Source organism: Dermacentor variabilis, chromosome 1, assembly GCF_050947875.1.
Source record: "Dermacentor variabilis isolate Ectoservices chromosome 1, ASM5094787v1, whole genome shotgun sequence".
In the NCBI taxonomy this organism is placed as follows: Eukaryota; Metazoa; Arthropoda; class Arachnida; order Ixodida; family Ixodidae; genus Dermacentor; species Dermacentor variabilis.
In genome coordinates this window covers 127760590-127784152 of record NC_134568.1, presented here as the reverse complement: position 1 = coordinate 127784152, position 23563 = coordinate 127760590, and the positions used below count along the sequence as shown (strand labels likewise).

The following is a 23563-nucleotide window of genomic DNA, read 5'->3' as shown; positions in this document are numbered from 1 at the left end:
ACAGGTGGCCCTTAAATGTTTCCAAGCCCTGGCTCAAAAAGGGCAGAAAACTCAGTTCTGAGCCTGTCGGGATCTGCTGACGTCGATTCAACCGTAGTGAGAAAACCGGAAAGCAGAAGCGAGAATGCTTGGATTAAGTGCCCTTCTGCAGAGGCTGGGACCCGAGCAACCTATAACAATCAGTGTGGCAGGTACAGCCTTCCCTGCAAAATGGGCTTGAAGGTGCAGTTCCCCAACAATAGGTAGCTTGCCCAAGTAACAGCTGAGCGTGTGTTTGCATTTCAATAAGCGTGGCCAACTCAGACGGTGCTTTAAATACACCTCTTGCGGAATGATAGAAAACGGTGATCCCATGTCAATAATCATGTTCAAGGGCACGCCACCCAAGCGGATAACTCTGCGGAACGCCTGGAGCAAACATTTCCTTTCTCGTGATCCCTGCAATGGAAAGACTATTGAAATATCGCTTTCCTCCATTTCGGATACAGCACTCCCATAATGAACTGCGTTAGCGACGCCATCGCGCCTACGACCAGCCCAGAGCCCCGATTGGGAGCGGCATTTCCTTGCGAAATGACCAATCTTTGACAGAGAAAACACTGCTCTCTTTTGTGTGGACAGTCGCTTGCTTTGTGATCGTAGTTTCAGCAGCGTGCGCAATCGGTATGGCTTTGCTTATCTTTGGTGAAGGTCGGATATCGGCGCGATTTTCTCGCTACACTGCACACGCTGCCTCATTATCAGGTCTGGTCATGGCGCTTACTTCCAGTGTGGCTGTCTCTGCCACTATGACAATCGTTTCAGCTTGGGCAAGTGTGAGCTCAGTTCTTTCAAGCAGCGTCTGCTGCGCCCGCGATTTCGGATGCCACAAACAATGCGGTCCCGTAACATGCGGTCCAAGCTGGTGCCGAAGTTACACTTATCCGCAAGCTTGCGTAGCTCAACAACATAGTCCCAGACAGATTCGTTTGCAGCCTGGTCCTTTGTAAAGAACTTGTAACTTGCGGCAACCTCGTTACACTTCTGCGCACAGTGGTCATTTAGGAGGGTAGGTGCTTCCTTATAACTCCGGCCATTTGCTTTCCGGGGGCGCAGTGTTCAGCAAGAATGCCTACCGTCTTCGTTAACAGTGTCGAAACCAAGAGCGCCCTTTTCTTATCATCTGTCTTCTTCCTCCAGTTCCTCCTCCAGAATTCCTCCAGTTGAGCCAAGTAAATATCCCAATTATCTTGATTTTCGTCTAAACTTGGGGTACCGAGGTTCGTAGCCAGGGCCATGACCGCCAACGCTCCGTAGACTCGATTACTTCCAGTACCCAGCAGGACTCCAAACGCTACCGAGACGCCACTGTTTGTGGCAGGGGCTCCGCGGGGTGGTCACCCTCGTTGCCACTGTTGTAGCAGGTGACAGAGTGATGGAGACGGCCCAAGAGCAAACACACACAACAACGTTTATTTCAGAGACAGCGAACTATATATATAGGTTGCTTGCCTATGACGTAACACAAAAGAACTAATGTTTGACACGTGTTAGCACAGCACTTCATATCACTTCTAGTTTGACACGTGTTAGCACAGCGCTTCCAAGCATTTCATATCAGGGAGCAACTGGGTTCTTGCGTGACTACAACAATGCTACTTGTGAGCCAATACAGGCTTTGCTTAAAAAAAATCAAAGCACGACACATAATCAGAAATTTTCAGTGCTCATGGCTAGGGATGGGTGTCCAAACTATCAATCAGCCACTGTAGCTGAGCATAATCATGCACTAAAGTTTCTTCATTGCACCAAACTTTTTGTATTGTGCCATTGCATATGCATATTTAGAGTGCTGCTCTTAGGCACCCATTCTTGGGTTGAGCATCGCTGTCCCTAGGCGTAACCGTGTGAACGCACTCGTGCCACTGCTCGCACATTCGTTGTCTTCTTCCACAGCTGGCTTCAATGCCACTCGTCATGCCAGCATTCCTACACTGCACCTCGCGCTCATGCCACTTCTTGCACCTTTGTCTTCTTCCATAGCTGGCTCCGATGCCACTCATCATGCTAGCGTTCTTATCCTGCCCCTCCCGCTGCGAAGGCACTGACGACACCGGCCCACTGCCAGTCGGTGCAGTGATTTTGGTTTCAAATTCTTTTCCTCAATACATTGCTCGTGCCTTCATCACCGCCTTCTTCCACAGCTGGCTCCGATGCCACTCATCATGCCAGTGGCCCTCCCTCCACTGCCCCTCCCTCTGTGAGGGCGCTGACAGCACTGGCCCACTGCCAGTCGGTGTGGTGAATTCGGTATCAAATTCTTTGCCTAAATATATCGTGAAAAGAAAACACATGTACAGCTGTGCTCAAATTTCGCATTAGGTAGTATCGCAATTGTCAGACATTTTTTTTTTTCCTTGCAGAATCTGCTATGCCAAGGTTTTCTGTATTGGATATCTCTGCGCATCACATCATTGGCACAGTCATCTTCCTGTGGGCTTTCTGCGTGCAGTTCGACTCACATCTTCGCATGGCTTCCTTACGGAAAGACCATAAAGGTATTTGGCACTTTATTACTAGTAGCCATTTGGATGGTAACTGAATTAAAGAACATAGGTACATATATTTGTTTTACTTTTTGCCAGTTCACTTTGATGTGCTACCACATATCACGCTATACCTGTGCCACATGGGCAAGGTTAATGCCATCAAGTGTCTAGGACCTTTAAGGAGTGCTTAAAATTTTGCATTCCGTTGTATTTTTGCTTCTGTAAGTAGCTGTCATAATTATGGTACAAAACCTCAATTTCTCGAGAGCGCCACTGATTATTAACTGCAGCACTTCTTATACGTCCTGTCCAGTGTGTGCACCAAGTGTAGCACAGCTTTGGATATGAAGAAGACTATTGACATCATCAAAAGTGAAGGTGGTGGTCATGTGGTACGACAACGAACTCAAGAGCGCACCAGTCAGCCCAGTGCAGTGGTCAAAGGCCGTACGTTCACTACATGGCCGAAAGCTGCAGGATTGGCCCTTCCTATTGTGTGTATCTTTTGTAAATGCAGGGAAATACACTCTCCCCTCTTGTCTCATTGAGTGCAGAATGGACTCTGCTTTCAGCAGCATGGTCATAGTGTTTGTGTATGCATTAGCGTGTCAGGTACCACAAAACTGGTACATCAGGTTTCGGTGACAAGAATAGTCTCCTTTTCTCACACCTGAAGCCACGCTGCACATGGTGTACATTTTGAGATGGTCGTGTTAAAAGGTAATGTAGTTAATTATTTGGTGTGCTCTTGAGGAATTGAGGCTCCATAGCATAATTACTGGGTCGGCAACTATCCAATAAAGATGTAAACATGAGAAAAATTTTCTGTCAGTACTTCTTGAACTGTCTTAATTCTATTATAGCTGACGTTGGTGCTACATATGCATTTTTAATTACATTAGCACTGTGAAGATGACAGCTGGAGTTAATGCTGCAAGTTCGCTTGCAAAAGATTCAGAAACGGTACATCAGAAGTAGTGTACAAAATTCTGCTAAGCTGTAGTAATGTTTACGTAGGACAGACAGGACAATGTTCAGAGACAGAGCCAGGCAGCAAAAACAATGTAGAAAATGGGTACCGCAACCATTTGGCAGTTCACTGTAAAGAGTGCACACGCGACCAAGTTCTTAAAGAAGACACACCAAGCAGGGGCATTTTTCATCAGGGCAGCTGGTGACAGGTGTATATTAGTGCACCATCGCTTGCCCTGCTGGTAACAGAAATAATTCTTGGACAAGTGAGTTTTGAATTTGATGCATGCTCACCTTCATTTTTTGTGGGTGTGTGAAAAATATTTATAAGGTTGGTTTTCCTAAATAAAATTCAGTTGGTGTACTGTTGGTTTTCTTCTACTTTCTTCTGTCAATTTTTCAAGCTGCTTCACTTGAAATGTTTGCAGATCAGGGATATTTTAGTGTGAGGCACCAAGTTCCATGGCCTGCCCTGTGTGCTGTAATAATAATTTTAAATAGATTGTTGTAGCTGATCCTGCACGACCCATTTAAACACTTATAGGGTTTTAAAGACGACAGCACTCGTCCTGTGTGATTCATTCTCTGTCCTCGTTCTTCACACTGCCTTTAATTGTGAATGAACAAGAACTTGCTCAAATTTCAGTTATTCTAGGATGACATCCCCAAGACATTCCGATATTGTTCACATCTTGAATCATAGCCATAGCCAGTGGGGGGGGGGGGTCTCGACCCCCCCCCCTTTCCCACGGATAGAAAGTTTTGGCAGCTGGGCTCCGAAAGAGCAACATGGATGGAAGGAAAAACTTGAATGTGAAAGCAAGGCGAGGACTAGTGGCAGTTCAAAGGGGAGGGGGGTTGCCATGGGGGCGAGCCCCCTCCCATGCACAGAACATTGCGGCCCCACTCATAGCCCGCCTTTACCTCATTCCAGATCATGTTAACCGTAACTGCTGAAGGGGGATCAGCACTAAATATTCCACACACAGATAAAGATGGCATGAGCTTATGCATAAAACATTGGGGGCATTGTTGCTCCCCACCAAGCCTTCGTGTCGTCGAAGAGCTTCTCATTTCTCATACTTGACCGAATCATCAACCAAGCTGTGCAGAAGTAAAGCATTACGAAAATAATGCAACTTGCTTGTCTACTGTCGTCCTGTCTTCTTCTAGTCTGTGTGTGTGTCACTTGGCCTACAATCCAAGAATATGTTGCTTGTCTGGGATATGCATAATAAGCACCCCCCACCCACCCTTTGTTTTTTCTTCTTTTCTTTCCCTTGTCTCTAACTTTCATGATGTCACTAAATTTGAGCTTGCTGTTAGGCCAAAAAAACAAAAAAGAAAGACCTACAAAACGCTGATTTGCGCACAGCAAAATATGTAAAGGACGGGGGTGCTGGGTCAGGGAAGCTAAGAAACCACCACAACCAACAGGTTGGAGGGCAGGTAGGTGAATGGCCTCGAAATACATGCAGAAACAGAAATATATGAATGTTAGCAGCCATTGCACCATTCAACAACCCGGTGAATGTTGAAGAGCGTGACAGTGACTAACGGAAAATTAAGAAGGCGTATGGCATGATGGGTACGAGGAGGGGGATGCACATAAAAGGCGTCAAGAATGAAGTTGGCAGATAATTATGGACATAAGGAGAGCACCTCGTCATTGCCCTGTCTCAGAACAACAGACGGCCATGGCCGGTCACCTAGCTGAGGCTCACCCACCCCATCGTAACACGTGCTGCTTGGTGCAGAGAGCCCATCCTAACTAAACGTCTTGGCAATTTTGAGAATATACGGGTGTCAGAAGACAAGGCTTCCGAACCTCTCGGAGTCACTGGCCCTTATTTTACTGCAAACTACAGATGCCGTAATATTCACAAAGGCTTCCAAACAGGAAGCAGCCCTGCTTTGGACTATCTGCCTCATCAATTCCCGAGTGTCATCAAATAACAATATGCTTCACATGATGACTACAATACCATGATCGCAAGTTACTTCGAAACATATCCTCAAACAAGTCGGAGAACAGGTCACCGAAAGTGAGCGAAACTTGCATCGTATGACACTATCAAAGTTTTAGCGCAAAGCTTCGTTCCTGTATTCTTAAATCTAGAATAATATAGCCTGCCCACAAGCTGAAAGTACGATTGAGTGATAGGCGACTTGCAAAATAGTGGCCACCATCTTCCTTACGTAGCCGTGGCCATACCACTCGCTAGAAGATCTGGCTGGAAAACAACGGTGATCTCCGCTGTTACCTGGGCTGCAACAAGTCTGGCCTGCAAACAAGAAGACACGCGATAGTGCGCTGTCTTGTTTTTGTTTGGCCCCGTCTTTAGTGCTGTTCATTTTTCCAAGTCATGTACCAGCTTAGTTAGATCATTGACATACATTATATAAATGCATCAATTCGTAAACAAAATCTTGGCTTTTTTTATATCATCATTTTTTTAAAATAGCATAAGGATGACAGCATAATTTGATGCGAAGTGGCTGCACGCCATAGCAATGAAAAGCTTTTGTCAGAAGTTAAGCAGAGTGTTGTTTTGGCAATGCAAAAATGTACATCCTCATTGTTAAAGCATTCTTGTCTGGGGAGTGCTAGGAGTTTGCCTTTGCTTAGTGTACAACCTCCAAACACACACACGTGCATGCATGCACGCATATATCATAAGAAGCCAACAACCAAATGCACCAAGGACAGCACAGGGGAAATTATTTGTGCTTATTAATTGAATTAAAGAAATTATAAATGAATGGAAATGAAAATAAATGAAAAAACCACTGGCTGCAGGTGGGATACGAATCCACGTCCTCACATTACGCATGCGATGCTCTTACCAAATGAGCTACCGCAGTGCCGTTTTCCCATCTACTTCCTTAAGTATTTATGTTTACTAGAACTAACCCTTCGTGTAATGCAAAGACATGAGATCATGAGAATATATTCCAATTGCATCCGCCTTGCATACTCCACAGCTAGAATTTGTAGATTGCAATATGGACCACAAGGCAATTAGTAAAAATCTTCATTAGTAAAATTTTTGTTAATTAGTTGGTTATGTATATCAATTTTTTTAATGAGCATGAAAGAAATGCTTGATTCGGAGGTTATTTGAAGTGCCCTACAGCTTTGTAATTGATATGTTTGTGATTCAAGCAATAATTAGGAAGTTCACTAATTAAAAGCAATTAATTAATACTTTGTGATGAAGAAGTACTGACTGTAAGTACAAACGACTACAGCTACTATGCAGTCGGCACGATTTATCTAGAGCTCTTTGTTTTTGGTTTTTTAAATCTTGGTTCAAGTTAACTGGGACACTCAGAATATATATATATATATATACAGGGTGTCCCAGCTAACTTTCGCTGGAGTTTAGAAATATGCAGATGCCACATAGCTAGACAGAACAAAGGTAATGTTGTTTGCCGTCGCTTGGAGATACTCAAAAGTTTTTTTTTTTTTTCATTCCGCCTAAGCAGGTAATCAGTCTTGATTAATTAATCAACTTCTCAAATATTATAGTTAGATGAAAAGTGTCATTGAGAAAATTGTAGAGCAACATGAAAAACTCGCGATACAGCATTATGTTCCTGAATACATGCTACATAAAAGTTTTTCCAAGTGCAAATACATGCAAAATGCCTTGAGCGGCCAGTCACACAGTAATTTTGCGTGCATTTGCAGGCTCCTTCCACGCTCGGAAGAACACTTTTATTTAGCACGTATTGAGGAACAGAAACCTGTATCGGGAGTTTGTCATGTCACTCTACAATTTTCTCATTAACACTTTTCATCTAATTAGGTGAAATGAAAAAAATAGTTTGAGTGTATCCAAGTGATGGCAAACAACATTACCTTTGTTCTGTCCAGTTACGTAGCATTTGCATATTTTTAAACTCTGGCTAAAGTTAGCTGAGGCACCCTAGAGAGAGATGTAAAGGAGTGGGTGGAGTGGTAGTTGTCGGTGGAGAACCCCCTCGAAATAAATTTCTGGCTACACCACTGATAATAGCATCATGCACATTGCATTTAATCAGTACATTGATTATATGAGGTTACTTGTGAAGAAATATGTAAGAAAGTCTAATCAATGAAGCTGGCCACAAAAGATACCGAGCCATAAATGTGCTGCTCAAGCTGGGCTTAAGAAGTCCTCTGAATTTCTTTCTTCTGGTGTTCAGCAGGCCTTGGCTTTGCACTGGTGCAAGTAAATGGAATCACAAGCTTATAAGCAGATACATTATATTCATTTACTCATTCAAACACAACAATTTGTCACCTTTCAGTTTACTTTCTTACCATGTCACACTAAATGTGAAGATGTTGATGGTTTGTGAGTGAATTTCAGGCCGTTTTATAGCCTTGCATGTGCCATGGAAACAGAAAGCCACTATTGATTTTTTCTGCCTATACACCAAACACAGGCTGGAGCTAGTGGATACCTTTTAATGTCACTGTTTATGACTGTCACAGTTAACAGTGGGCAGATGAGGGAGGCCTCAGGCAAACATTAACAACAAGGGGTGTCGAATGTTGGCACCTGTGTGAGGCTTCCCTTGTTTGACCACTTAAACTCTCTGTGAACCCTTTGAGTTGGATTTCTCATAACTGTTTTGCAAGCTCTTAATCTGATGAGCAGTGTCAATAAATGCATCCATATTACTCAATCCGTTAAATGTTTATTCATTATAATGGAACATGCATCACATGCATTCATTATAAAAGAAAACTGTTCAGAAGTTATAATGCCAAGTGATGCAGTCACAAACCACATTGATTGGGCAGGAGCTACTGCCTGTGTCTTGGCTAAGTCCACTTGACAATGGATTTTGTTTGGTTGAAGCCCAACACAGCATTTATTATTGATCATGTCAGGTTGACTATTTAGCCATCACTGTCAAGCCGATCCCCCGTAATCTCTGGTGTGCCACCAAGGTACAGCACTTGAACCCTTACTTCTTCTCATTTATGTAAATGACCTCCCAGCTAATATCTCTTCTACCATTCATCTATTTGCAGATGACTGCGTCGTATTTCATGCCATTAGAAACAGCGCAGATATTAATACTCTTCAAAACGACCTCAGCCTTATTGAGTCCTGTTGCAACACATGGTTAATGTCTTCAAATATCAAGAAAACTTCATTAACCCTTTCAGGGACGATTTCTTTATTGCAGATTCAAATTCTTCAGAGAGACCTGTTTCGAAAAAAATTTACCGTAATTTTTCTAGGGTGATCGTAAAGTGAGAAAAAAATATTTTGTGTTGGTATATATGTGCTGTTTATTCATAAATAACAACAATAAAAAAGAAAATAATCTTATAAGAATTAAAAATTTGATGCATTGTTATACGCATAGTTCAAGGCTTAGAATATGCGCACACGAGAATATTTCGCAAGTCTCAAATGTTCCTGCTCTTACACTAATATTTACGAGGGCCGTTTTTTTTTTTTTTTTCAACCTCCGATCACTCCGTGCAGGCGCTACGCGGGCAGCAGAAAGCGGACATGCGCTGTAGGCAACTGCGCAGCTCTCGCACTACACACTCCGCCATTGTTGACATTCAGGCGTCAGTCGGCATTGTGCTACAGCCACGTAAACATGGCTGCCATTATTGTTGCTCCCGCCAAGTGTGAATTGCGAAGTGTTATTCGTTTTCTACAGGCTGAAGGCCATGGTGCTGCAGAAATCCATCGGAGAATGAGTCGAGTGTATGGGGAAAACTTCATGAGTGATGGTGTTGTGCGTGAATGGTGTCGAAATTTTAAAGATGGACGTAATGATGTGCATGATGAAGGGGGCCAAGGACGCAAATCTGTCGTTTCAGATGACCTGGTTCAACGAGTTGACAGAATGGTTAAAGAAAACCGCAGATTCACCATTACTGCTTTATCTACGGAATTTCCAGAAGTTTCAAGGTCTGTTTTGTACTCTATTGTTACTGAACGGTTACGCTACAAAAAACTTTGTGCACGTTGGGTCCCAAAAATGTTGACGGACGGCCACAAAACTCGACGAATGGCGTCAGCTTTGGAGTTCCTTGAGCGTTATCAGGATGAAGGAGACAACCTTTTGAAATCAATCGTGACTGGGGATGAAACCTGGATTCAATACGACACACCGGAAACAAAACGACAATCACAACAATGGATGCATTCAAATTCACCAAACAAATCAAAGAAATTCAAAAGAACCTTCAACAACAGAAAGACCATGGCTACTGTGTTTTGGGATCAACAAGGTGTGTTGCTTGTGGAGTTTATGGAGCCCGGAACCACAATCACTGCAGCTGTTTATTGTGAAACTTTACGACGTTTGCGTAGAGCCATTCAGAACAAACGAAGAGGAAAGCTCACCGCTGGAGTTGTTCTGATCCATGACAATGCCCTCCACACACTGCTGGAGCAACTCAATGGCTTCTCGAACAATTTGGATGGGACATTTTCGATCATCCGCCATACAGTCCAGACTTAGCACCCTGTGACTTTCATCTTTTTCCTGGACTGAAGACGTGGCTTGGTGGGAAGCGCTTTCAAACCAATGGCGACCTTCAAACCACCGTCAAGGACTACTTGAATTCATTGGTGGCAACTTTTTTTGAAGAGGGTATTGCAAAGCTTGTCCACAGATATGACAAATGCCTCAATCTCTTCGGTGATTATGTCGAAAAGTAACCGTAACTGTACTAATCTTTTGGTAATAAAATTATTGTTTTAGATGAACTTGTCTTTTATTTATAGCCTATCGGAGGTTGAAAAAAAAACGGCCCTCGTACGTCCATAGCGTAATCAAACTGCGTAGGTGAGTGCGTTCAAGAAAACTGTGTAGTTGTGTGCCCGTCAAAAAAACAACACGTGTGACAAACTTCCACTAATCTTCATCTTATCGCCAACCAGAGGTGATTAGTTTTCGCAAGTCTCAAAAAAAAAGGAAATGCATGCACGGCAACATCTTTCGTATGTGCACCCCTGTGAGCAATAAACGAGTGAGTTACAGGCGGCCACCCTTTGAGCGATTAGTAACGAGATAGCCATCAGTTTCGCGAGCACAAGAAGCCGAAGCCGTCCACGGAACAAAACTCACACTAACCACTGCCCCCCCCCCCCTCGCCAATGCACGAGTGGTAGTATATAGACGCGCCGGTGCAAACATACTAGCTCTTAAACAAACCGTGCGACGAAAACCAAAAGAGAAAGGGGCGAGAAAAAAATTCCCTGTATTCTCACATAGTGGCAGCACATGCCAGGAAAGAAAAAATTAGGAAATGGGCACGCTTTTTGAACATACAGACGACGCAGTAAATATATGGTATCGACCATTTTGGACTTGTTCACGGCGCCATATATTTACGTCATTCACCCTGAAAGGTTTCATATTTTTCCACCGCACTGCAGGCCACATTACCAGCCAGCACAATATATTATTTTTGGCTCCACAATATCATCCACTGAATCTTATAAATATCTTAACATTTTCAAGCAATCTCTCCTGGTCAACCTACGTAACAAACATAGCTAACTTCGTGAATTGCGCTTTGGGCTTTCTTCTTAGGCACTTAAGACTCGCTCCCCCATCAGTGAAACTACTATTAGCTTATCTTACATTTGTTCACCCAAAGTTAAAATATGCATGCACTGTTTGGGATCCTCATCAATCTAACCTATCGAATATTCTCTAATAGGTCCAAAATTGTGGTACTTGTTTGATTTACTCTGTGTATTCTTACCATTCCAGCGTTTCCGAGCTTAAGACTCATGGTCACCTTACCAACCTTCAATTGCGACGTCACATATCTATACTATGCCTTTACCACAAATTTTATAATGCTCCCTTCCAAGTTCCAGCTATCTTACCAGTTCGTCGCTTGTCCAGCCGCACAAACCACCCCAGAGCAGTTTACCCTCCACCAGCACAAACTACCGCTCATCTTCGCTCCTTTCTTATAATGACCGCACAGGACTGGAACCATCTACCTACAATTGCCATGCACCACTCCAATCCACATCAATTCAAGGCGGCACTGGAATCGCACTTTCACTGTAATTAAAACCCATCTCTCATGTAATACCCCAACTGGGGCCTTTGAGGTATAATAAATGAAAATGAAATAATCATAGCAGCACCAGCATCACCAACATCAGGTGTTATCATGTGGTGGTGATTTGCCAGAGGCAATTGAAAAGGTTATCAGCAGTTGGCGGGCATGTTGTATCATCTTCAGACTGGCACAGCAGCTTCCTTCATTGTGCATTCTCTACTTGCAGGCAATGTGGTCACACTGAATCACAAGATTCCCCAGGGTGGCATGTTTGCATATGTCTCCTGCCCTCACTACATGGCTGAGCTTGCAATCTACTGTGCACTCAGCCTGGTCTTAGGCCAGCCCAACACCACCTGGTGGCTCATGATGGCCTGGAACTGGTCCAACCAAGTGGCCATCTCTTTCTTCAGCCACAACTGGTATCGGCAAAATTTCCCCAGTTACCCAAAGCACAGAAAGGCAATCATACCCTTTGTGCTCTAGGATTGTGTGAGAATGTCATAGCTGTTCACTGTTCACTCTTTTAATGGTTATAGCTGTACAAATAAATTAAAAAGTGCCTCTAGAATGTTGTTCAAAGTTTCAAGTAGTCAATCAAGTTCTGTGGAAATCAGCAAGGTGGGAGAAGTTTTGTGGAAATGAAAGTTGACCTCATCCTCTTCTCGTGGATGCCAGCTTTCACTTTCATTAAAGTTTCAGTAAATGATGTCAGTACATCATGTGTTTTGAAGATTTTTCACATTAAACATTAACTGCAATAGCGTAGCCACAAGTTGGCTACACGCCATCTACTTCTACTGTTCAACAGCCATGTGTGTGCCCACCAGGAGTGGGCAAACAAACCTCAGAGGACCTCTGACCCATTAATATACAACATTAAGCTGTGGGTACCAACAGTGTGCAGAAACCATGCATTTGAATGTTGAGTACAGTGTGTTTAGTGCCTGCTGCAGGGAAAGAAATGTGTAAGCATGCTTTCAGAGTATATAATTGTTTGCAGTACAGTTGTGCATTTCAAGCTGCAGGTACTGTCAAGTAAACTGCTGTTATGACAAGAAAGGTGGCATCCCACATGAATCTTGTTTTATAAAGGTCACCCCCCCCCCTCCCCACTTTTTTGTTTTTCTTTTATCTTGGTTCTCACTTAGTGAGAAAGTTTGCTACACCTGTGTTTGTAGTTAGTGCCACTCGTCTGCCCAAAGTGGCACTTTTTATGGAATATATAGCAGTTCACCTGTAAAGTGAACTGAATAAGTAAGGTCACCTTGAAAACACCATTCTTCGTTGCATTGGAATTTGGGAGCAAGATCATGCTTCCACTTAACAGATATTTACTTTAATGATGAGCTGGAGTTATTCTTCGTATTTGGCCAAAAACTTCTCAGAGAAGTAACATGACGCCAAACTGATTTGCTACACAGAATAGCACACTGAACAGTGACAGTAAAAATGAAGGCGTTCAAGTCGTACTGTAGCACAACCTGTTTGCGACATTCACCTGGGCGTGAAATAGCATGCAGTAGAATTGAGAATGCAGTTCCAGCCACAGTGTTGTCAGCACTATTATCATCTTTACACTATTTGGAATGCGCAACTAATTGCCTGCAATGACCTTAAAAGGGCCCTGCAGCACCTTCCAAGAATGTGGAATGCATAACATGTTTAAGAATCTTCTTGACAAAAAAAATATTTTTCGAATGCATCTTTTAAAAACAGAGTTATTGGCAATCAAACGTTGCCTCTGTCATTCCTTCGATATCTTTTAATTCCTACTGCACTTGAAACTGTACCGAAGTGGAGCGATCCAATGTTGCTATGCCTATCGTTACAGTGAGCTTTGATGTCGGCGTAGCCAATAAGACCAACTCGTTGCACTCCCTGATAATGAAGGCCACAGTATTGGTACAATGGTATTCTTGTCTTCCCTACCACCAGATGATGCCACTGCCTAATTTGTCATGAGATTTCTCCGTTTTCAGTACTGCCCAACATGTAAAAAAAAATCTGGCCATTAGCTGTCATGTTTGCAAAACAGTAGCTGCATGACAGTAAGCATAAAATGTAGCAAATTCAAGAGATTCAGGTAAGCGGCAGGCAGTCATTCGAGATATATTGTAGCCTTCCTACCCATGCACAGAAATAATATTTGGCTCAGGTGTTTGTGACAACATGCCTAGTGACTAGATGATTTACCATAAGCTAAAAATGTTGCAGGGCCACTTTAAAGCCATTGTTCTTTTGTCAGTGGTTGCATAATACACTTCACATTTGGTGTTAGGGATAGTGATTACTTTTGCACTAATATACTGCAACATGTCGAACATTTACTAGGTACACTTTAAGCCTATGCTGGTGCTTCTGCAAAACTGCTTGTATGACCACATTGCATAGGCTGCACAAAGAATGGGAGGACTTTTTGTGATTTGTCATCATAATCTCTATGCATGACTGTGTACATTTGCTAAAAGTCAGTGTATTTATTTACACTTCTGGATAAACATATGCCTGAACTTCTGCTGTCAAGTAAAACTTCCTTTCATACTTTGAGCTACCTCTTAAGCTCGCCTTGCTCAATCTTGACTTGGAAGTGTTTCTGTTTTGTCCTTGACTTTGTGGCTGAATAAATAAATATACAAATGAACTCTGGATCCAACAGTGCTCATTTTCGGCCCTGGGAAATCTGTGTTAAAATATTGCAGTGTGTACATATTACAATAAAATTTCTTTGCAAATGTATGCCAATCTGAGCAACTGATACATCAAACATACCAAAGTGTATAAGCGACTTCTCACACTCTTAAAGTACTAAGCGTCTGTTTGTTGGCGGTTCTTATGATGACACATCACCGACACCCTGGTCATGCGGCCACTTCAGCACCCCCACGCAGGCGGCGTTGCTGGACAACACAATCACCTATCACCGTCACAGCCATACAAACGTCGAGATGGCTTTCCATATGGAGACAATAAAATGTGATGTGAGAAGCAACAATTACAGATTGCAGGCCAAAAAAATTTGCAGTGAAGTATATTCCAGTGATCGAAGTATACGCAAGCAACATTTATTTTATAATCATTAATATTTACGTTTTAGAGCAGATACAAGGTCAACACATCAGGAACTGGCCTACGCACACGAAGCTGCACAAAGTAACTATGCAAATAATCTTTAAAGCATTTCGCTCACAGGGCGCTCCGCAGTGCAACCACTGGTGTGGAGCCTGGCGCGAGCAAAGCCCCTCTATACACACTTTCGCTGCAAAATCGGCGGTGTCGCGTGTATGGGGGGCTTTAGGCATGACAGTCTGTGTAAAGTCTGAAATTTCGGACGTAAAAACCGCAGCATAGAGTTTCATACAATTTGATGAAATTCTAGTGACCGCAAGTCCGAAACGACATTAATGAAAGCCGCCACCGCCGCCTATTTGATTACCTTCCAGCCCCGAACCGGCGCTCATTCACGCCGATCCGCTGGCATCGGTAGCCGCCACAGCGGCAACGCTAGGCCTAGCTGCTTCGATGTTCGCTAGCATGCTTTGTGCTGTTCAGTGCCGTGTTCTTAATTTGAACAATTCGCCGCTGTCAGAAATGACGCTGACTCGGCCTTTGAAATTCTCGCCGATGGCGTCGTAGCGCAGCTTCGCCACAATACAATAGTGTTACGCGGTGAAGCATACAAAGTGAAATGGAGCCACTGACCTGTCACGGGGCACAGTATGTATTCTTTAATTATACAGGCATGTACCCGCCTTCCCCTGTCACAGTATGAGCACTGATATCCCTAATGAGAGTACTGGCAGGCCTTCAGAGCTATTTTGGACATATCTGTGGCGGTTTTTGCCCTTTGGGGCAGTAAAAGGCCTGCATTTATTTTTTTCGGACATTAGAGAGTTTTAGAATAGGGGCCCCAAATAAATAGCGTCGAAACCACTGCGCATGCCCGAGATGCAAACTGCGTTTGGGTTTTGCGTTGGGAACGCTATTTCACCGATTTAGCGGCAGCCCAAATAGCGGCCCCTAAAGCTTTGCGTCAGCAAACATGGCGGCACCCATCAAAGCGACAGCTCTAACCTAGCATCAAACTTCGCGACCCCTAGGGAGTCCGAAAAGTCCGATGCTGACTGTAGTGCGAGAAAAATGCTTAATCCTTTTCAGGCACCCAAATAAGCAGTGGCTTTTGGAGGCACACACAAAAAAAACAAAACAGTGTAAGAAATGGGGTTTTGTAAGAAAGGGTTTTGCGTTGGGAACGCTATTTCACCGATTTAGCGGCTTTTGGAGGCACACACAAAAAGAACACAAAACAGTGTAAGAAAGGGACACAAAATGTGTGAAATATGCGCACAAAATGTGCACACACTGTGTGCTCCTTAAAACCAATTTTGTTTACTGCAGAAGGATGGTGAAGTTGGAAGTCATCCATTGTAAGCAGTGCATAAATTGACAAGTGCGACTTGGGGATAACATAGGATGAATGCTGTCTGTCGGTTGAATGTTTTAGAAAAATACGCAAATAAAAATGAGCAACCTTGGAAAAAAGAATTAATAAGGTCATGTGATCGAAACAATCAAGAGCCATCAATTAAATCAATTTTTTTTAGAGCATAATCGAAGCCTGGCTGCCGCACATTGGATTTGATAAACTTTATTAAAGGTCCTGCAGGACGCACGTCCGCGCATAGCTGGCGTCTCCACTGCAGGTACCGACAGGGAGCACCTGGTGGCCGCTACGCGGGCCTGCTGGACGGCCCATGACTGGTCTTGGAGTAGCGGGCTTTGTAGGGTCTTCTCCCACTTGTCCGAGGTAGAGTCGGCCGGAGCGTTTCTACACTCCCAGAGCACGTGTGCAAGTTTCACCATGTCGCCGCACGAGGCGCACGTGTCCTTGGGGTAAACGGCCGGGTATATGATCTGTAACGTGGCGGGGCTGGGATAGGTATGCGTCTGCAACAAGCATATAGCATTAGCGCCTGTGGCCTGTTTAGTTTGGGACGCACATGCCCTTATTTTTTACGTTGTAAAAAGCCTCAGCTCATAGGCACCGACTCCGGGGGGGGGGGGGGTGCAAGCCCCCTCCAGAGTTTTCATATGGGGGGGTCTCCCCCCCCTCCACCCAGCGATGCCGAAGCATACTTCCCCCACCCTCACCTAAAGTGTCATTACCAGAATTTTTGTCACCCACATCATTTGAGGTTTCTTTTGACTTGCCTCTACCTTTTCACTTAAAATTTTATGTGTCTAATAGCTTACCTCATCATTGTTGGTGCGGATCCGCGTACACAAATTTTAATTCATAATTTTGCTTTATTTCTGCGAATCCTGTCGATAAGAGGACAAGTGCATTAGAGGTACCAGCGGCAGCTGCCTCATCCCTATTTTCTCACTTCATCGTTGTCTGAAATTTCCACTGTAAGCACATACACATATACAATATATTTAAATATATACACAGGACAAAGTTAATTATATTTTTGAAAGAGAAGGAGGTAGTCAATTAACAATTATTTCTGAAGGTACGCATATGTATGTTCACCAAGCTTCAAATTGCTTTGCATGCATTCTTGAGCCTGGAAAAAAGCCTGTAGACTTCAGTGACCCCTTCGGCAGAGTCTTTTGTCAACAGCGTGTGAAATGCACATTAATGTGTGTCTCAGTATTGCTTCTCTTTCCAGTAAGCAATGATAACGACTCATGAAAAAAGAAAACACTTCTAATAATTTAGAACACTTAGTAGGGATGGAAACATAGTCACTTGCCTGCAGAGGTCACAAATATATACAGGGTGTCCCAATTAACTATCATGCAACAAGATTTAAAAGAACAACAATGCGTTACTCAAAGAAAACCTAGTGTATATTGTTTCCAGTACAGTTGATCAGCCGCCAGTAATTATTTCGTTAATGAGATTTAATTAGGTAATTGTAATTAATAATCTAACTCTAGACATACTATCCTAATTATCAAAGTGTCAATTAGGCGTATGTAGGCACGTCCACGGACATATAACTGCGGTATTTCCAGCGATGTAGTGATTGCGTACTATTTTTTCTGGCTGATAAATCATTGATAAACCCCGCAAAATATGGAGAATACCACTTGACTGTACTCCCACTGGATGGATGGATGGATGGATGGATGGATGGATGGATGGATGGATGGATGGATGTTATGAGCGTCTCCTTTGGAACGGGGCAGTGGATTGCCCCACCAAGCTCTTGCTATTATACTGCCTAACGTCCTACCCAGGTTAAAGAAGAAAAAAGAAAGAAAAAAAAACACGAATTTCCATAACCAAATTTTTCTGACCCCCTATCGTGAAATTTGTTTTTATAGGTCTCCGTTTTTTGTCGTTTCCCTACTTTGCTTCCACCAATCTTCCAATTGCCTCTTACCCGCATCATAAAGCAGCACCCTCAAACAGGCTCCCTCTGAGTTAGCAAGCACAAAATAAAGGAAAAGAAAAACATCGTGATCGAGCTAGTGCCTTATCTGCCGTGCTCCGGCCGAAGTAATGCGTTGCGTTTGGTGTTAGTCAGAAACAAGCTGTGATAGCTGTTGTCTTAGCATAAATAAAGTACATGGATGGTTCTTTTTTTTTTCTTTCTTTTTGCCACAAAGCCTATCACTATAAAAGCGAATTTGCAGCAAACTGACAAGTGCAAATGTTTAAAGATGTGTTATGTTTCGTCCCAGTCGCCATGTCTTTCTCTAATAAGCAGAATGTTAAAATGGTCCTTGCCTCGGGAGCTGCAAATGGCAACAAGAGGAAGGCTGAAAATATATATGTCATACAAGTGTGGCAGCATACTAAACACAGACTATTATCAGAAATTAGGAAAACCTGAGACAAACCGGCAGCTTCTAGAAACAGCGGCGGAAGACTCCATCTTTGAGTCCTAGCCTACGCACGGATGTTGCATAGCATTTACGACTGCAAACCCTCATGTTAGCATGCAGTACGCAGCCGTTCAGGTACCAATTTCCAAGTCATCAGTTTGGAGGATTCTAAATGACTCGGCCTTTCACCCATACTACCTTAACCCGCACCAGTACTTGGAAGATAGGGACCTGTAGAATCGTTTATATTTCTCGAACTGGGTCCTCACAAAAGACGAAGAGTCACTGGACTTTTTGAGCAACATCATGTGCACACGTGAAGCCAATTTTCGCAGAAATGCCTACGTAAATTTGCATAATGCACACTGCTGGAGTGACTCCAATCTACACTAGGTAAAGCGCAATTGGCACCAGTACCAGTGGTCGTTCAATATGGGATGCGGAATTTGTGCCGGTGCTATAATCAGTCCCATCTTCTTCGATCACACACTGATTGGACAGTGCTGCGAGGACGAAATCCTTGAAGGAGTGGTGGATGAGTCTCTCAGCGAAGTCCCGCTCTCACATCTTCCACTTCTGTGGTATCAGCAAGATTGGGCACCAGCACACAGCAGCAGCCAAGCATGAAACTGGCTGGATGCAACTTTTCATGCACAATAGATTGGAAGACACGGGCCTGTGAATTGGCCGGCTAGGTCACCTGACCTCCCTCCACTAGATTTTCCTTTGGGGTTACGTGAAAGATCATGCTATACATGATCAAGAAGGATGTCAGATTAGCTCAAGGCAAGGATAACAGATGTCTGCCATAGAATTGCAGCATTGGTCAACAAGAAAGCCACTAAGATGTGATAAAGCAGACTCGTTACTGCGTAGCTGCAGGAGACCTATTCGAACACGTCCTCTAGGCAGCAGCTGGTGTTCAACGACGCTTATGAATTCATAGATAATAAGGGACAACTGAAATTTGATGTTTTCCTTTTTTTCTTTCTTTCTTTCATTTTCTTGCACAGGACTGCCAATTCGGCTCATTTAGAAGTGGTATATTTACTTTCTTGAACGCATTGGTTTTGCCTTTTCTCTACAACTGGGTCGCTTCCCGGTCTGTTTATTTCGCTTTTGTTTTTTATCATAAACCTGTTCTTGCAGCATGTATACACTCTCATGAAAAATAAAACCGTCACTTTAATTTGGCTTTGGTCCAAAGCAAGTTTCTGGTGCAAAATGTAGCTGCACGCACACTTTTTCGATGCACTATGAGTAGAGCCGGGATTTCGAAACATTCTATGACTATTCTATTACTTTTCGCATTTCGAGCATGGCCAGAGCGGTGCTTCAGCTGCGTTATCAAGGGGCTTTTGTTATTAATGTGATATGTGATCAGTTGACCTTGAGAGACGGATAATAAGCGTGACGTAGAAACGAGAGGAAGGAATAGCTGCGGAGCCGTGAAACCTTCTGTTCGTGTTCCTTTGGTACCATTATCAAGGTGATGCGCTGTCTCTTTGGGTTTACGACACGCAATACAGTTGCTTTCAATCAGCTTCTCTGAGGGCACTGTTTTATGATGCGGGTGGGAGCACAGTCCCGTGGTATTTTTATATTTCATGAGATTTCTTTGCTAGTGATAAAAAAAATTGTATGCAAATAGTATGTCGCTGAAAACACCGCAGTTAGATGTCATTTGGGGGTGCCCACAAATTCCTCATTGGCACTTTGATAATTAGGACAGTACTTCCCGAGTTAGATAATTAACTGCAATTACCTAATTAAATATCAGTTACAAAATAATGACTAGCAGCTTCACGGTACTGGAAATCATATGCACTAGGTTTTCTTCGACTAGCGCAGTTGCTCTTTTTTAAAGTCTTGGTTCATGATAGTTGGGGCACCCTGTAATTAATTACTCAGTAACCAAAATAAGGCCAAGCCGGATTCCCTTGAAATCAGAATCAACAGCAGTCATGCGCAGCTGCGCCTATGCTCGGACTCACAGAAAAGGAGGAAAAGAGAGAGAGAGAGAGGCTGCATTTTCACCGGAAAGGCGAAGCAGTATTAGTGAGAGCGAAGTATACATCTATTACACGATGAAAGATTACACTACCGAGAGGCACCAGATTCTTGGTGGTGCGAGAGGACTCGGGCTGTGAAATTGAACTGTCTCCTACTGTGAGGTCTTGTAAATTCTCATACAAGGCTGTCACTTCAGTGAACAATTCTTTGAGGTCACATGCAGTATCAGGGTGCAGCGGTGGCGTAGAGGTAGAGCATCCGCCTCGCGTGCAAGAGGACCGTGGTTCGAATCCGCAATTTTCCACCGAATAAAAAAAAATTTGCGTGTTGATAAAATTGCATGAACAGGCCTGGAGTGCGGCCTGTTACCGGTTCTGGTAACACTGAGGGAGCGTGTTACCAGAAACGGTAACACAGTCCCTCACCAGAGCAGGATTGGCCACCCTGGTGCAGTATTGGCCACAACCTCCTATATGAATACAACAATCAGCCCTCAGTCCCTGCAGCTGCGAAGCAACTGACTGCGGTGGCGGAAAGACCTGTGACGCAGCAGAGGGTGCTAAGAATCCCTGGATCCGGACAGGCCGCCATTGGAATCTGAACCTGGAAATGTTTAATGCTAAAACGTTATCTAGTGAGGCGAGTCTAGCAGTGCTATTGGAAGAATTAAAGGGCAGTAAATGGGATATAATAGGGCTCAGTGAAGTTAGGAGGACAAAAGAAGCATATACAGTGCTAAAAAGCGGGCACGTTCTGTGCTATCGGGGCTTAGCGGAGAGACGAGAACCAGGAGTCTGATTCCTGATTAATAAGAATATAGCTGGTAACATACAGGAATTCTATAGCATTAACCAGAGGGTGGCAGGTCTTGTTGTGAAACTTAATAAGAGGTACAAATTGAAGGTCGTACAGGTCTACGCCCCTACATCCAGTCATGATGACCAGGAAGTCGAAAGCTTCTATGAAGATGTGGAATCGGCGATGGGTAAAGTCAAAACAAAATACACTACACTTATGGGCGACTTCAATGCCAGGGTTAGCAAGAAGCAGGCTGGAGACAAGTCAGTGGGGGAATATGGCATAGGTTTTAGGAATAGCAGGGGAGAGTTATTAGTAGAGTTTGCAGAACAGAATAATATATGTGGATAATGAATACCTTCTTCCGCAAGCGGGATAGCCGTAAGTGGACGTGGAGGAGCCCGAATGGCGAGGCTAGAAATGAAATAGACTTTATACCCTGCGCTAACCCTGGCATCATACAAGATGTGGACGTGCTCGGCAAGGTGCGCTGCAGTGACCATGGGATGGTAAGAACTCGAATTAGCCTAGACTTGAGGAGGGAACTGAAGAAACTGGCCCATAAGAAGCCGATCAATGAGCTAGCGGCAAAAGGGAAAATAGAGGAATTCCGGATCAAGCTATAGAACAGGTATTCGGCTTTAACTCAGTAAGAGGACCTTAGTGCTAAACCAATAAACAACAATCTTATGGGCATCATTAGGGAGTGTGCAATATAAGTCGGTGGTAACTCCGTTAGACAGGATACCAGTAAGCTATCACAGGAGACGAAAGATCTGATCAAGAAATGCCAATGTATGAAAGCCTCTAACCCTATAGCTAGAATAGAACTGGATGAACTTTCCAAGTTAATCAACAAGCGTAAGACAGCTGACATAAGGAAGTATAATATGGATAGAATCGAACATGCTCTCGGGAACGGAGGAAGCCTAAAAGCAGTGAAGAAGAAACTAGGAATAGGCAAGAATCGGATGTATGCGTTAAAGAGACAAAGCTGGCAATATCATTACTAATATGGATGAGATAGTTCAAGTGGCTGAGGAGTTCTATAGAGATTTATACAGTACCAGTGGCACCCATGACGATAATGGAAGAGAGAATAGTCTAGAGGAATTTGAAATCCCACAAGTAACGCCGGAAGAAGTAAAGAAAGCCTTGGGAGCTATGCAAAGGGGGAAGGCAGCTGGGGAGGATCAGGTAACAGCAGATTTGTTGAAGGATGGTGGGCAGACTGTTCTAGAAAAACTGGCCACCCTGTATACGCAATGCCTCATGACCTCGAGCGTACCGGAATCTTGGAAGAACGTTAACATAATCATAATCCATAAGAAAGGGGACGCCAAAAACTTGAAAAATTATAGACCGATCACCTTACTGTTCGTTGCCTACAAAGTATTTACTAAGGTAATCGCAAATAGAACCAGGAACACCTTAGAATTCTGTCAACCAAAGGACCAGGCAGGATTCGATAAAGGCTACTCAAGAAAGACTATATTCACACTATCAATCGGGTGACAGAGAAATGTGCGGAATATAGCCAACCCTTATATATAGCTTTCATTGATTACGAGAAGGCGTTTGATTCAGTCGAAACCTCAGCAGTCGTGGAGGCATTACGGAACCAGGGTGTAGACGAGCCGCATGTAAAAATACTGAAAAATATCTATAGCGGCTCCACAGCCACCGTAGTCGTCCACAAAGAAAGCAACAAAATCCCAATAAAGAAAGGCGTCAGGCAGGTAGATACGATCTCTCCAATGCTATTCACATCGTGTTTACAGGAGGTATTCAGAAACCTGGATTGGGAAGAATTGGGGATAAGAGTTAATGGAGAATACCTTATTAACTTTCGATTTGCTGATGATATTGCCTTGCTTAGTAACTCAGGGGACCAACTGCAATGCATGCTCACTGACCTGGAGAGGCAAAGCAGAAGGGTGGGTCTAAAATTAATCTGCACAAAACTAAAGTAATGTTTAACAGTCTCTGAAGAGAACAGCAGTTTGCGATAGGTAGCGAGGCACTGGAAGTATTAAGGGAATGTATCTACTTAGGGCAGGTAGTGACTGTGGATCCGGATCATGAGACTGAAATAACCAGGAGAATAAGAATGGGCTGGGGTGCGTTAGGCAGGCATTCCCAGATCTTGAACAGCAGGTTGCCATTATCCCTCAAGAGGAAAGTGTATAACCAGCTGTGTCTTACCAGTACTCGCGTACGGTGCCGAAAGCTGGAGGCTTACGAAAAGGGTTCTACTTAAATTGAGGACGATGCAACGAGCTATGGAAATAAGAATGATGGATGTAATGTTAAGGGATAACAAAACAGCAGACTTGGTGAGGGAACCAACGTGAGTTAA

The 23563-nt window shown here is 43.6% G+C and overlaps 1 protein-coding gene across 3 annotated transcripts in view; it reads left to right on the top strand.

The window, feature by feature from the left end:
- The window catches only part of LOC142584541 (polyprenal reductase), a 31872-nt gene extending 17670 nt beyond the window's left edge, over positions 1-14202 (top strand). For all 3 annotated transcript variants that reach the window (XM_075694656.1, XM_075694648.1, XM_075694651.1), the window contains 2 exons: positions 2403-2537; positions 11780-14202. In XM_075694656.1, the coding sequence (XP_075550771.1) occupies positions 2403-2537; positions 11780-12039 (395 nt within the window). In that variant the 3' untranslated portion in view covers positions 12040-14202. The remainder of the gene's footprint in view (positions 1-2402; positions 2538-11779) is intronic.
- Positions 14203-23563: the final 9361 nt, after the last annotated feature.